At 46.2% G+C, this 14887-nt stretch overlaps 1 protein-coding gene across 1 annotated transcript in view; it reads right to left on the reverse strand.

Annotated features, from left to right (window-relative positions):
- Positions 1 to 385: 385 nt before the first annotated feature.
- LOC116984319 (cytosolic carboxypeptidase 2-like) overlaps positions 386 to 14887 on the reverse strand; it is a 46100-nt gene continuing 31598 nt past the window's right edge. The window contains exons 18-24 of the mRNA XM_033038442.1: positions 14003 to 14239; positions 12793 to 12844; positions 11607 to 11803; positions 10289 to 10387; positions 8370 to 8460; positions 6322 to 6489; positions 386 to 1207 (exon numbers count right to left, since the gene is read on the reverse strand). Coding sequence (XP_032894333.1) covers positions 754 to 1207; positions 6322 to 6489; positions 8370 to 8460; positions 10289 to 10387; positions 11607 to 11803; positions 12793 to 12844; positions 14003 to 14239 — 1298 coding nt within the window. The 3' untranslated portion in view covers positions 386 to 753. The remainder of the gene's footprint in view (positions 1208 to 6321; positions 6490 to 8369; positions 8461 to 10288; positions 10388 to 11606; positions 11804 to 12792; positions 12845 to 14002; positions 14240 to 14887) is intronic.

Raw genomic sequence — 14887 nt, forward strand, 5'->3', positions numbered from 1 at the left:
AGGCATTGGAATTCAGTCACTGGATAGCATAAACAGATATCAATTTAGTCAAACAAGTGGGATTAGTAGAAAGGTTGGAGTTCAATGCTGAGAGCACGTAAGGTGAGTGGAAAATTAATTAAAGGGGCACAACCAGTGAAATCAGTCCTGACACAGGGATTGAGCGAGTCGAGTGGAGGAATATGATGCAAGATGCAACGTGGGGATGAGGACTGGGATTTAATGCAGACACAATTCAGGGAAATGGACTGGGGTTTTCACGCAGGAAAGAGACCAGGGCCAAAATGGAATTTGGTGCACGAGGTGTCCGGGAATTGGACAGAGTTTCTGCTTAGGACGTTTGTATCAATGAGTGAGGCTTGGCAGAGACTTCTCACATGCTCCAATATCAGTGGCTTTTTGAGTTTCATGGTGGATGTGTAATCTTTGCTGGACCACTAACAGCAATGAACACACACAATAAAAGAATAATAAGAGGTTTACAGAATTAGGTTTTCATTTACAGTGTAATATGCAGGCCATCACTGCACAAGTATCTCACACACACACACACACACACATGAGAACAGATCAAATATAAAAATATAATCATTTTCACATTGACTGTATAGAATGGATTCCTTCCAAAAATATAGTGGTAGAAATGGTTGAGGCTGATGAGGGTGTTGCTGGAGATGTGTGGGGTTGGTTGGGGTTCAGGTGGAGCAGCGTGTTTGATGAGATGGCAGCGGAATTGAAAGATGGATCCAGTGGTTATGTGTCAGCGCTGGTGTCTGTAGGATTAGCGGGTTGTGTTTGCTGCTCGCCATCCTGCCACATGCCTGCGGTAGACAACGGGTCTTTGAGGGATTCCACCAGCAGATTGCGTTCCATCTTTCGCGGCCTCTCACACTCCGAGTCCCTTTCCTGCAGTTCTGGCGGCTTTCTGCCCGGTGCTTGCCTGTGCCTATCTGTGCCTTCTGTGGCAGGGGGGTCCAATGGCTGCCTTGTACCTGAAGGTCCCCTGCTGGGCTGGTGCATTGCCACTGTTGTCCCGCTCACCACTTTGGGTAGTATGAGTGTGTTGCTTCTGGCTGGGAACTTCGGGTATGTCTGTAGTTTGTTTCTCTTGCGATTCACTATGGCGCTGATCATTTGAGGAGCTGATGGATGGGGTTCAAATGGAGGTGCAACCTTGTACAGCCTATCCTCCACATTGTTCACACTTCTGTCAAAGTATCACAGATTACTGTCATTACTGTATATTGAAAGAGCTCGATTTCAAATTAAACTAACTAATAACATCATGAACATGTGGTTAATAGTCAGCAAGTCCAGGGTTAGATTGGATAGTTCATATCGTAGCCCAATAACAGGCGTCCTGCTCCTCATGGTCTGGGATAAAGTCATAGAGTAACACAGCATGGGATCTGTCCCATACTCACCAAGAGGCCAAGTCTACGCCTTTCCCATTTGCTCACGTTTGGATCACATCCTTCTAAACCTTTCCAATACACATACCTGTGCACCTGTGTTTTACATGTTGTTATTGTACCTGCCTACTTCCTAGGGCAGCTCATTCCATATACCCACCACCCACTGCAAGAAACTTTTCCCCTCAGGTTTCTAGACTGGAATTTAATGCAGGATACTGTCCATGTATTGTACTGAAGCCAATGAACCTACAAACCCGTGTGTCTTTGGAGTGTGGGAGGAAACCGGAGCACACTGTGTAAACCCACGTGGTGATAAGGAGAACGTACAAACTCCATACAGACAGCACTCGTAGTCAGGGTCAAACCCAAGTCTGGCGCTGTAAGGCAGCAGCTCTACCGCAGCACCACCGTGCCACCCCAGATTCTGTCCTGAATTTAACGCAGGATGCAGGGACCAGGATTTAATCTAGGATACGATCTGGAGATGGACACCCGGATCCAATACAGGGTCCTATCTGGGGGACAGGAATTGGGGTTATAGGTCGTGGACCTGGACAGCAATTTGCTGAGAGATACAGTTTGTAGCCAGGGTTGGAATTCTGTGAAGCCAATGTCGAGGAAAAGGGGCATAAGACCCTACTCATATTTTCTTACATTCCCTTCAGCTTCCCGTCTGCTAGTTCATCCCAAACACACTCATCAATTTAGACACAAAATGCTGGAGTAACTCTGCAGGACAGCCAGCATCTCTGGAGAGAAGGAATGACCAGTCTGAAGAAGGGTCTCGACCCGAAACGTCACCAATTCCTTCTCTCCAGAGATGTTACCTGTCACCGCTGAGTTACTCCAGCATTTTGTGTCTACCGCCGATTTAAACCAGCATCTGCAGTTCTTTCCGACACTCATCAATTTGTTTCATTTTGTTTCATTTTGTTTTGGCATCTTGTATTAACCTTGTTGAGTGTGTCTCACTGAGGGTTGGTCCCAGTCCCCCCCAGTATCCTGCCCAACAGGGATTCAGATGCATCAATCCGCAGTTAACACAGCTACTCGGTTCTCCTAGACACTTTGATTGAATTGAATTTAAGTGAAAGATACAGCATGAAAGCAGGCCCTTGGACCAACTGAGTCCACACCCACTATTGATCACCTGTTCACACCAGTTCAACATCATCCTACGTTTGCATCCACTCCCTGCACATTACGGGCAATTTATAGAGCCAATTAATCTACAGACCCATATGTCTTTGGGATGTGGGATGAAACCGGAACTCCCGGAGAAAACAAGTACTTTGGTTCTGTCTTCACTAAGGAAGACACAAACAATCTCCCAGAAATACTAGGGGACCGAGGATCTAGTGGGAGAGAGGAACTGAAGGAAATCCACATTTGTCAGGAAATGGTGTTAGGTAAACTGTTGGGACTGAAGGCAGATAAATCCCCAGGTCCTGATGGTCTGTGTCCCAGAGTACTCAAGGAGATGGCCCTAGAAATTGTGGATGCATTGGTGATCATTTTCCAATGTTATTTTGACTCGGGATCAGTTCCTGTGGACTGGAGGGCAGCCAATTTAAGCCCACTTTTTAAGAAAGGAGGGAGAGAGAAAATGGGGAATTATAGACCAGTTAGCCTTACATCGGTTGTGGGGAAGATGCTTGAGTCGATTGTTAAAGAAGTAATAGCAGCGCATTTGGAAAATGGTGACAGGATCAGTCAAAGTCAGCATGGATTTATGAAGGGGAAATCATGCTTGACTAATCTTCTAGAATCTTTTGAGGATGTAACAAGTAGAATGGACAAGGGAGAGCCAGAGGATGTGGTGTATCTAGACTTTCAAAAAGCATTTGACAAGGTCCCTCACAAGAGATTAATTAGTGTGCAAAATTAGAACACATGGTATTGGGGGTCGGGTATTGACATGGATAGCGAACTGATTGGCAGACAGGAAGCAAAGAGTAGGAATTAACGGGTCCTTTTCAGAATGGTAGGCAGTGACTAGTGGTGTGCCGCAAGGCTCGGTGCTGGGACCCCAGTTATTTACAATATATATTAACGATTTAGACAAAGTAATTAAATGCAACATCTCCAAGTTTGCGGATGACACAAAGCTGGGTGGCTGTGTGAGCTGCGAGAAGGATGCTATGACGCTGCAGGGTGACTTGGATAGGTTGGGTGAGTGGGCAGATGCATGGCAGATGCAGTATAATGTGGATAAATGTGAGGTTATCCACTTTGGTGGCAAGAACAAGAAGGCAGATTATTATCTGAATGGTGTCAGGTTAGGAAAGGAGGAGGTGTAACGAGACCTTGGTGTCCTTGTACATCAGTCACAGAAAGTAAACGTGCAGGTACAGCAGGCTGTGCCTTCATAGCGAGAGGATTTGAGTATAGGAGCAACGAGATCCTACTGCAGTTATACAGGGCCCCGGTGAGACCACACCTGGAGTATTGTGTGCAGTTTTGGTCTCATAATTTGAGGAAGGGCATTCTTGCTATTGAGGGGGTGCAGTGTAGATTCACCAGGTTAATTCTGGGGATGATGGGACTGACATTTGATGAAAGAATGGGTCGACTGGGCTTGTATTCACTGGAATTTAGAAGGATGAGAGGGTATCTTATAGAAACATATAATATTCTTAAGGAATTGGACAGGTTTAATGCAGGAAAAAATGTTCCCAATGTTGGGAGAGTCCAGAACCAGGGGTCACAGTTTAAGAATAAGGCGTAGGCCATTACGACTGAGATGAGGAAAAAGGTTTTTCACCCAGAGAGTCGTGAATCTGTGGGATTCTCTGTCACAGAAGCCAATTCACTGCATGTTTTCAAGAGAGAGTTAGACTTTGATTTAAGGGCTAATGGCATCAAGGGATATGGGGAAAAAGCAGGAACAGGGTATTGATTTAGGATGATCAGCCATGGCAGTGAATGGCAGTGCTGGCTCGAAGGACCGAATGGCCTACTCCTGCACCTATTTTCTATATTTTTATAAAACCCATATGGTCACAGGGCGAACGAACAAACTCCAGTCGGACAGCACCTGAGGCCAGGATCGAACCTGGGTCTCTGGCGTTGTGAGGCAGCAGCTCTACCGCCATGCCTCTGTGCCACACTTTGTCGACTGATAGGCACTTTAATCATCCCTCCTCCTCCCGCAGCCCACAGCGATGAGCACAATTACGGCCTTTGGAGTTTAGCATGGGTGCCTATGAGGAAGTCCATTTGGGCACAAGGTGGGTGCTAGGATATTTTCAGAAAGATTGGAGAATATGAGTTGGAGAACTGGAGGTAAAGACAGCTGAATACAAATTCACATAAAACTAGTGCAATGAAACAATATATATAGGTATGTTGCAAAGCCTACCTGAAGCGTCGTTGAAGATCTGCTGCTGAGGGTGTGCGCGATTTTGGCGCCGTTTAGAGGGGGCGGGTTTAAAACGCGATTTTCTCTAAGCTGTTCCAATCGAAAATGTTCAGCCTAGTTAATTATTAACGAAAAATCGCTGGAAGACCCCGTCGCAAAAGCTATTATTAGGTTTAAAGGCCTTGAATAATAGTTATAGTAGTTTAAAAATCAATCTCTAAACCCGTGACCGCCAGCAACCGCAGGGTCTCATAAAGCAAATAGCAGAAGTTAGGTTGTATATTTTTACATTAAAAAGGGCTTCTAAAGATCCCTTTATACTAAGTTTAATATTGCGAGTAGCTCAATTTGGGCCCATTATATCGCGCAGTATTTTTCTGGGCATTTGGGGCACAAATCTACCGCAATGTGAACGTTCTAAACCAGCGCGTTCACAGGAACCCACTGGAAAGCTGATTTAAATGGGCATTTATTTACAGCAATTAAACACTAAATTCCTTCCATTTGGCCTATAAATTAATGTAAATGAGATTTAAAAATCATGTTTTATTGTGAATTATTTGTGAATATTATTTGGACATTTAGGCTATTTAAAAATGTTAATCATTTATTAAGAAATGGATAGACGTTTAGATCTAGTAATTGAAGTCTGAAATTAGCTACAATTAGGTAACTAACTAATTATATGCTTTAATTTCAGGTCATCCAAGTAAGATTATTTTATATTTGTTTCAGAATGCTTCAATCTATGATAACTGAAAATTTCATTCAGTTCTCTTAATTTTTAAGAAAGTTATGGGCTTTTGACTGTTCACGATCACAGCTTTTTTGTTATGTCCATAGAAAATCAATAGGGAACAAGATGCTCATTTCCCAGTATGAAAATGGCCATAACTTTTTAAATACTTGAGATATGAAAGTGAATTAGGTGTCAAATTAAACTTATTTTTATGCTTTATCTGATGGGATAAATTACAGACTTGATTTTTAAAATCTCAAAATTTTGTAACCTTGCTAATATATAATCTCAAAAACTGGAACAATTGTTGTTATCTCCAAGGAGATGGAATATGAAGGGGTTGAAGTTATGTTTCAAGGTTGCACAAGTTTTAGAGTAGATGCAGCAGTGATTGACCAGAATAAAACTGAAGCCTACAAAGTTAGACTTCAAGGACAAGTTGCATTAACATGGTCAGTATTCTCCTAAATATAGCAGGTTGAGGGATTAAGATTAAAATATTTAATTGAGAGGTGGAGAGAACACATTCCCACTGGCAGGGATCCTGAATAAGAAGACCAATAACATTTTAACCAGGGTATTGACGGCTGATGACTGGAAACAGAATATTCTCTCCCTTTTGCTGATCATGTTTGGAAGGTAAAACAAATCATCACATGCCGCTGCCTATCTGTAGCCAGCTGCTTTATCTCTTGAGCCAGACCTGTCGTGGACTAGCCAAACTCCTCTTGGGCATGTGAATGAAAGAGCCCGCAGTGCCCTTGCTCAGACATCAGCTTTACCCGAGAAACCAGCGGCAGACTTACTCGTTCTGCTCCAACACGGTGTCCAGGCTGACCAGCGAGGCTGTCGCCATGCTGAGCATGACTGGTGGGGCCCGCTTTCCCCTCTCGCTCACAGGTGCCCTGGATCCACTGCTACTCTGGGCCATCGTGGGAGACTTGTTGACATCAGGGGGAGCTTTGATGTTCTTCCTATATACAGACAGAAGTTGAGATTTAGTGAAGAAAGTTCTGCACCGAGAAGACCAAGGATTCTGTGGAGTACAGTGATAAACAACGTGGGCACAAGGAGCAACGATACATTGTGACCACTGGCCCATATCCAAATGGCCACTGGGCCGAGAGGCCACTGAGTGGACCAAACAGAGTGCAGCAACTATACAATGTGGCCACTGGGCTCTCTCCATGACCGGACAGTGTGGACACTGGTTTCTCAGTGACCATACCCAAGTGGTCACTGGCTCTGTGAGTGACCATAGTGTGGCCACTGGACTCTCAGAGTGACCGTACAGAGTGGCCACTAGATAGTGATCATACAGTGTAGCTATTGGACTGAGTGACCATAACTGTGGTCATTGCATTGAGGGACCTTACAATATGGCCACTGGTGTCTCACAGTGACCGTGCAGTGTGACCACTGGATTCTCAGAGCGACTATTTGACGTGGCCACTGAACCTGCAGTGACTGTACAGTGTGCCCACTGGACTCAAAGTGACTATCCAGTTGCAATTCCATTAGCAAGATGGTGGTTTCAGACGGAAGACTGCTTTATTACTACGGCGCTCACAATGCAGTAAATTTCCATGCATTGTGTCTGTCTGAAAGATCTGCAAACCTTGTTCTTGCTTTGGTCAGTGATACCCATCGCCAACTTACCAATCAGGTGAGGCTGCAACTGTGGAGAGAAAAAATGGGCTAATATTTCAGGTCGATAATCTTCCATTGGAACTGGCAAATGTCATAAATCAAATATTTCATCTATATAATCATTTACATGCAGAGGAGATTAGTTTAATTTGGCATCATGTTCAGCATGGATATTGTGGGCCGAAGGGCCTGCCCTTTCCTGTGCTGTTCTATGTTCTAGGGGCAGAGAGGACTGTCCATGATCAAACGAGACAGAATGGCGTAGGTGAGGTGATGATGGCTTGTTACCCACAACTGATGATTCCAGGGGGAGGAATGAAAACAGGGGAGGGAGAAAAAAAAAGTTGCTGGAACTGTGAGAAACAGATGCTGGAATTCTAACATAGGAGAGAATTCTGGAAGTGCTCAGCAGGATGGGTAGCATCTGTGGAGAGCTGCACAGAGTCACAAACAACCACTTCCGTCGTAAGGCCATCTACGTTTAATATTGTGACACAAGCCAGAAAAACTGGTTATCTGAAATTGACAAATTCTGTGTTCATTCCTGATGTGCTCAGACTGAAGATAAGGAGCTGTTCTGTAAGCCTTAATGTTGGGCGTTGTTGAAACCGTTTAAGACGTCAATGACAGCGAGGTCAGAAGGGTTATGGGCTGGAAGTCTGAGACTGAAACTGAAGTTGGTTGACCAGAGTGAAGGGCCTGTCCCACTTTCCATGGTGTCTCACGAATTCTCCCGAGTTTTCCCCTTGATTCAAACTCGGAGAATGTTCGTAACGGGTCCGTCTGGGAGGCCCTAGGAGTCCGTAGATATATCGTAGCGGCTCTTTATGTCAGCCGTAGGTACTCGGGGCATCAGGTAAGTCGGGACGTTTTTTCCAGCATGACAAACTATGTCCACGAGTGAAAAGATAGTCGGGAGGAGAAAAATTGCAGCATTTAATGCCCCGAGTACCCTACGGCTGACATAACGAGCCGCTACGATATATCTACGGACTCCCACGGCCCCGTTACGAACATTCTCCGAGTTTGAATCAAGGGGAAAACTCGGGAGAATTCGTGAGCAGCTCGGGAAAGTGGGACAGGCCCTTGATACAACAGGGTGGGAACCTTATGGATTCCCTCTAATTGTTTAGCCAATGTAAACTAAATGTGAAACACTGATACTTTCAGGAGAGAACTGAACAGAGGAATCAATAGTAAATACCTTGATGGCACATCGGTTCCCATGCACATCTCCTGTCTATCCTGGCCCTGAGGCAGAGAACTTGGCTCCCCAATGTGTAAATGATATGCAGCTATGAACAGCAAATTAGAACACAGGATTAAAATAATACACAATGGATCAATGATCAATAAACTGAAAGTAAAATAGTTTGTGCTCAAGCAAAACCTTGGCTAATGTAGGAAAACAATTCCCTTGGGTCACCATCAATTAATGAGGGACTGGCTTATTAGGAATCATGAAATAAAAAACTGTTGGAGGAACTCAGTGGATCGAGCAGCATCTGTGTTGGGAAATGGACAGGCAACATTTTGGGTCGAGACCTTCACCTGGACTGAAATAGTAGAGCGGAGATAGGCAGCATGAGGGAGATGTGAGGGAGACGGGAGAGGCAAGAGCTGCCAAGCGATAGATGGATCCAGGTTGAGGAGAGGTTGATTTCCGGATGGAGTCAGTGGAAGAGGGAAGGGTAGAGGTAGCCGCTTCCCCTTCCATCTCCATCCTTTCCCCGCTGATTCCTTCTGCCGATCAACCACTCCTCACCTTGATTCACCTATTGCTTGCAAGCTCTTGCCTCACCCCTCCTCTCTACTGGACTACTATTTCAGTTGAGACCCATTGAGTTCCTCCAGCATTTTATCTTTTGCTCCAGATTCCAGCATTGGCACTCTTGTATCTCCTATTAGGAACCATAGTGGTATTCTGTATCTGCAGCCAAAGGATTGGGTGAGGTCTTATATGAATACAGTACAGAAATGGGCCCTTCAGCCCACCACCTCCATGTCAAGCATTTTGCCCATCCACACATCCAATTTCACTTTGGTCACTTTTTTGATACCTCTCCCATTGGAAAAGATTTTTACAATGTATCCTATTAATCCTAACTCCAGGGAAAACAAGCCCTGCCTATCCTAACCCTCTCCATAACTAAGATCTTCCAATCTAGGCAACATCCTGGTGAATCTCCTCTGCACATCTCCACCATGATTACATTCTTCCTATAGTGTAACAACTGCACACAGTAGTCCAAGGGCAGTGTAACCAGTGTTTTGTAGAGAATACAAATATCTCAACTCATAGTCTATGTAAACATGCAGAGTGCCGGAGTAACTCAATGGGTTAGACAGCATTTCTGGAAGACATGGATTGGTAACATTTGTGGGTCTTCTTCAGTTCTGATTATAGTAGGGAAGAGAAGCTGGAAATGATTGGGGATTGAACATAGCCTGGCAAGTGATGAGTGACAATGAGCTTAAAGGTGAATAAAACCCCAGGGTCCGATTGAATATATCCCAGGTTGTTGGGGGAGGCAAGAAAAAAGAACCCTAGGTTTCTGACAGAGATTTTCTAATCTTCTCTGGTCAGATGTGGTGCCTTTATTTAAGAAGGGCAGCGGGGATAAACCAGGCTGTTGAGTCAATTATTCGTGGTAAGAGGATTATTGGGAAGAATTCCAAGGGACAAGATTAATCTGCACTTGGAGAAGCAGGAATCATTCATGGATAGTCAGCATGGCTTGGCTTTATTAAGGAGTAATCCTGTCTGACAAAATTGATTTTATATATTTGGAAGAGTTAAAAAATGTATTAAAGAGGGATATGTGATTGGTGTAATCTACGTGAATTTCAGTGAGGCCTTAAATAAAGTCATAGGACGCTGGACCAAAAAATCTTAGACACGTATGATATCGGGCAACTAGGCAAATTAGATCTGAAAGTGACTGGGTAATAGGAGGCAGAGGGTGTTGGTGGAGGGTTGTTTTTGAAGCTGGATGCCTGCCATACTGTCATTGCTCAGGGATCATTGCTGGGACTTTTCCTGTTTGCCATATACATGAAAGATCTGGATGTGAACTTAGCAGGCCTCCCTTCTGACAGTCCCACTGCCAACCCATGACCTACCTGTGGCACACTCTGCCGATCCCACACCAAGATCATCAGTCATCTCAGAACCCACGGAGACAGGTTGTGTGAAAGACATCATTGATCCCAGGGGATTGCCTGAGAAGATCAGGAGGACCAGTTACATTCAGTGTTAACCTTACAAAGTAACTGCAATTTTCTACGGGGGTAAAGGCGAGGAGCCCGGAGTGCAGGTGGCACTGCTCCTACAGGAACAGGTACCAAAGAGTTAGAGTGACTGAAGTCAGAGGAGAGGGAGCTGTGGGAAAGGGGAAGAATGGTAGGCTGGAGTTGGGAGAAATACAGGAGAAATGTGACTGAGGAGGAGGAGGTGAGATGGGAGTTGGGGTTGGGGGATATAGGGAAAGACAATTGGGAAAATGGAGGGAGGAGGAGGGAGCAGGGAGAGTGGGAGGAGGAGGGGCTGCTGGGGGGGGGGGGGGAACAGGGCTGAGGGAGAAAGGGGACTGAGGGAGGGGGACAGGATACTGATGGGGAAAGTGGGTTGGTGAGAGGGAGCTGGGCGAGGGAGAGTGGTGGCTGTGGGAGGGAGGAGAGTGGGGGCTGAGGGAGGGAGGAGAGGGATTGGAGAGGAGGGGTTGGGGAGGATGTGAAAGGGCAATGGGGGGGAGGTTTGGGTTGGGATGGAAGGGAGAGGAGGCTAAGAAGGGCAGATGAAATGAAAGGGGCAGGAGAAGGAGAGGTGTTGGGAGAGTGGGTAGGGGAAGAGAAAGGGGACTGAGGGAGGAAGGGGCAGAGGAGAGGAGATGGGGAGAGGGAGGTGGGGAACGGCTGTGAAAGAGGGGAGCTCGGGTAGGTGGGGTGGTTAGGAAGAGAGGGGAGGTAGGAAGAAGGGTAGATTGATGATGGGAAATGGACGCAAGGTGGACGCAAGGGAGAAAAGGTGAGGTACTGTAGAAGAGGGGAGAGATAAAGTGGGGAGTTGGGGCATTCCACCCAGAGTTTCTATCATGTTAATAATCATTTTTCAGCCCTAAAACCCATACCGTGGAAAAGCAGAATCAATTTTCCAGGAATGGAACACCCCTCTGGTCATATAACTGGTCGAGACCCAATGAACAACCAGAAGAAAAGGAAGCAGTGGAAAACATCATCTGAATGCGGTGACCATGGCCTGTGTTCAGGGTGTTTGGTGATGGTGGAATCTGGCATAGCTGGTCCGTGCTTCTTCCTAGTGATCACCCATGCACGAGTCATGATTCCCAGCGCCACAATCTCCCATGTACTGTGCTCCCTTGCTCTCCCCCCCCCTCAACATCGGGGTCTTGCTCCCCAACTTTGTGAACGACAACACTACCTGCTTCTGCGGCTGCAACTGGCTTGGATTTAGCTTCTGTTGGCAGCCTGGTGGCTAATCCATCATCGGCCAGACTCGTTACATCCGGTGGTGCCACTGGCTTTAGATCTTCCAGGTGAGGAGCTGCTGACTTTGAAGTGAGCTGTCGATTCGACATCACAGCCCTGGGGCTGGATGCTGAGTGTGTGCTCAGAGACCTGTGCAGAGGAGCAACCGTTAGAGTCACGCTCAAAACCAAGAGTCAGAGAGAAGCCTCCCAGTCTTTGTTTCCACTGTGCCTATCTATAGGTCACTCCAATCTGTGTACCACTCCTTAGGATACACAATTCATGTACCCCCCCCCCCCCCCTCAAGACCCAACAATCGTATGTCTCCACCCCCCCATGACCCACCAATCCCATGTCATATATAAAGGTGGAAGGATTAGGAAATGAAGTTTTTCACCTGGAGATGGGTGGGCTCCATCTTGTATTCACTGCTTGAAATGGTGGAAAGGCAGAAACTGATTCAACTGGCGGGGCCGGCATGGACTTACCATCACCCCTGGAGGGGAGTTTCGACCGCCGGCCCTGCAGTCTACGGTGCTTCTGGCTGCGGCGGGGACTTTAAATCTTGACCGTCGGCCTGCGGCCTACAACAATCTAAAGCCGCGGTCTCCGGTGAGGAAGAGCCGATCCTGGACTGACTGGACTCTGGTCCTGTACACGGGGGGGAAATGGAGGAGGACTGGCCAAATTTTTGTGCCTTCCACCACAGTGATGAATGCTGTGGTGGATGTTTGTGTTACATTTTTATTGTGTGTTTTTTATTATTGTACTGCTGCTGACAACCCAAATTTCCACCAACCCTGGTTGTGTGGCAATAAATTATATCTATCTATCTATCTAACAATACGTGAGCATGGACTTGGAGCAGGGATCTGCACGCTTAAGGAGTCAGTAATAAGAGGTGGAGTTAGCTGGGGAGACCAAAGGCATGTAACTGGGCACATGATCGGAATAAAATGATCAAAAACCTGCCCAGAGAAAATCCAGCTGAGCTCACTGCCTGTTCGGTGAAAAGTGGGGATGAGCAAAGGAGCCGAATTAAGAGAGGTGCTGAGACCGGTTTACAAAGGAAGAGAGGGAGAACCTGGAGCAGATGTGAAAACAAGCATGAGAATGTACACATGCACACTGGCACCTACCGATTTAGGGTTGCTATGCTTGCGGAGGGAGCACGTCTCAGAGGCAAACTACCTAGAGCGAAAGAAGAGGATACAGTCACTAACACCATGATCGCAAGAACAATCCACCCTTTTACTTGGTTCCCTTTGAAAACCTTAATTGGGTTTGGTTTTTCTCTCTGAGTATTAAATGGAAGATAGAATCCTTGATAAGATGGTGTGTTAGACAGACACTGTTATGATAGGGTATAGTTTACGTGGTTAGTGCAAAGAGACAGTGATGGGATATGGAGATATGGAGACAGGGCAGCATGATGATGCAGTGGTAGAGTTACTGCCTTACAGTGCCAGAGACTCGGGTGGTGTCTAGAGGAGCAATTGAATCACCAAGGCGTAACGGTAGAGCTACTGCCTTACAGCGCCAGAGACCCGGGTTCGATCCCGACTACAGGTGCTTGTCTGTATGGAGTTTGTACGTTCTCCCCGTGACCTGTGTGGGTTTTCTCCGAGACTTTTGTTTTCCTCCCACACTCCAAAGACGTACAGGCTTGCAGGTTTGGTACAAATGTCTATGGTAATATTCACAAAGGGACCATGGAAAAGGATTAATAGGATTTGTTGAGTCAAAGATAGTCAAGAAAAGACTGCAGATGCTGAAACTCCGAAATAAAATCATGGAATGTTTGGTACACTCAGCAGGTCAGGCAACAGTTGCGTAAAGAGAAACAGAGTTAATATTCCAGCTTAATGAACTTTCAACAAAACTGATGAATTTTCATCAGCTGGAATTAGCTCTGTAAAGATGGTGTCTGAGCTGCCAAGCATATCCATCATTTTTGCTGTGTTTGAGTCTGTGAGGATTGTAAAAAGACAGTGAGTGGAGACTAAATGAGCTAGTAGATTCCATGTCATGATGGCTGAATCCTTTCATGGTGAACAGCTTCACCTTTTCTGGCTGCATCACAATCCATCTGCTATTGCTATCCCACCCCCTAACCGCATTCCCAGCACCCAAACAACTTGGTCCCATCAATACACTCAGTAATAACCAGACAACACTCCACACTGCACTCTGGAGCCATGTTAATGGCACTAGGTCTACACTCGCCCCACTTGTTCCTGCTATGAGGTTAAATTTGTATCCAGGGCATGCATGGTTGTAGGTCAGCAGAGATGTAAGCAGCCCGGGTAATTTGATCTGAGGTTTCCTCTCACTCAGACCACCTCTCACCTGGTTTCCAGCTGTAGTCACTCAAATACCGCCGCAGTGTATCTGCGCACGCCAGCTCTGCATCGAAGGGAAGCGGGTGCAGCTTGATGGGGGCAATGGACTCCTGCTGGGGATCCCACGACTGCTGCCGGTCGACGATGCTCATCGGAAGAGCGTGGCGCTGGCTCACTGCTCGCTGCTGTACGGTCACAGGACTAGGGCCGCTGGCACTGAGCCCACTGTCCCATACAAACTGGTCTGAGAGAGAGAGAGAGAGAGAGAGAGAGAGAGAGAGACTGTGAGAGTGAGAGTATGAGAGAAAGTCAGAGAGAATGGGTGGGAAACAATGTGTAAGAGTGTGAGAGAGACAATGTGTGAGAGAGTATGAGAATGAGTGCGAGAGGCTATGTGTTAGAGAATGTGTGTGAGAATGTGTGAGTGAGTATGAAAGAGAGTGAGAGAGTGTGAGAGAATGTGTGAGAGAGGGAGTGTTGTATAGAGAGTGAGTGAGAGAATTAGAGGATGGAGTGCGAGGGTGAGGGGATGGAGAGAGTGTGAGAGAGAAAGAGTGCGAGAGTGTGAGAGTGCGAGAGAGAATTTTCACATTCCGATTGTGAATTGGACATTGAGATGTAGACTGAGTGGAAGAGCCCGGAGTCACAGATCGGATCCAAATTCTTTCCGAGTTGTAAAAATTGATCAAAACCAACAAATTATATTCTGTCTGTCCAGTGTGTGGCTGTAAGGAACGTCCTTATAAAATCTCAACGTCCTCGGAAAATCAAAGGCACTGAACAGCTACAGCTAATAAACATGTCTTTTGGATTTCTGCAACTATACATGCTGGCCTCACCTTTGACCACATCAGTGAAACAGAAGTTGCTTGGTTGACTTATGAGGTTGGGG

Source organism: Amblyraja radiata, chromosome 20 (assembly GCF_010909765.2).
Source record: "Amblyraja radiata isolate CabotCenter1 chromosome 20, sAmbRad1.1.pri, whole genome shotgun sequence".
NCBI classification, from domain to species: domain Eukaryota; kingdom Metazoa; phylum Chordata; class Chondrichthyes; order Rajiformes; family Rajidae; genus Amblyraja; species Amblyraja radiata.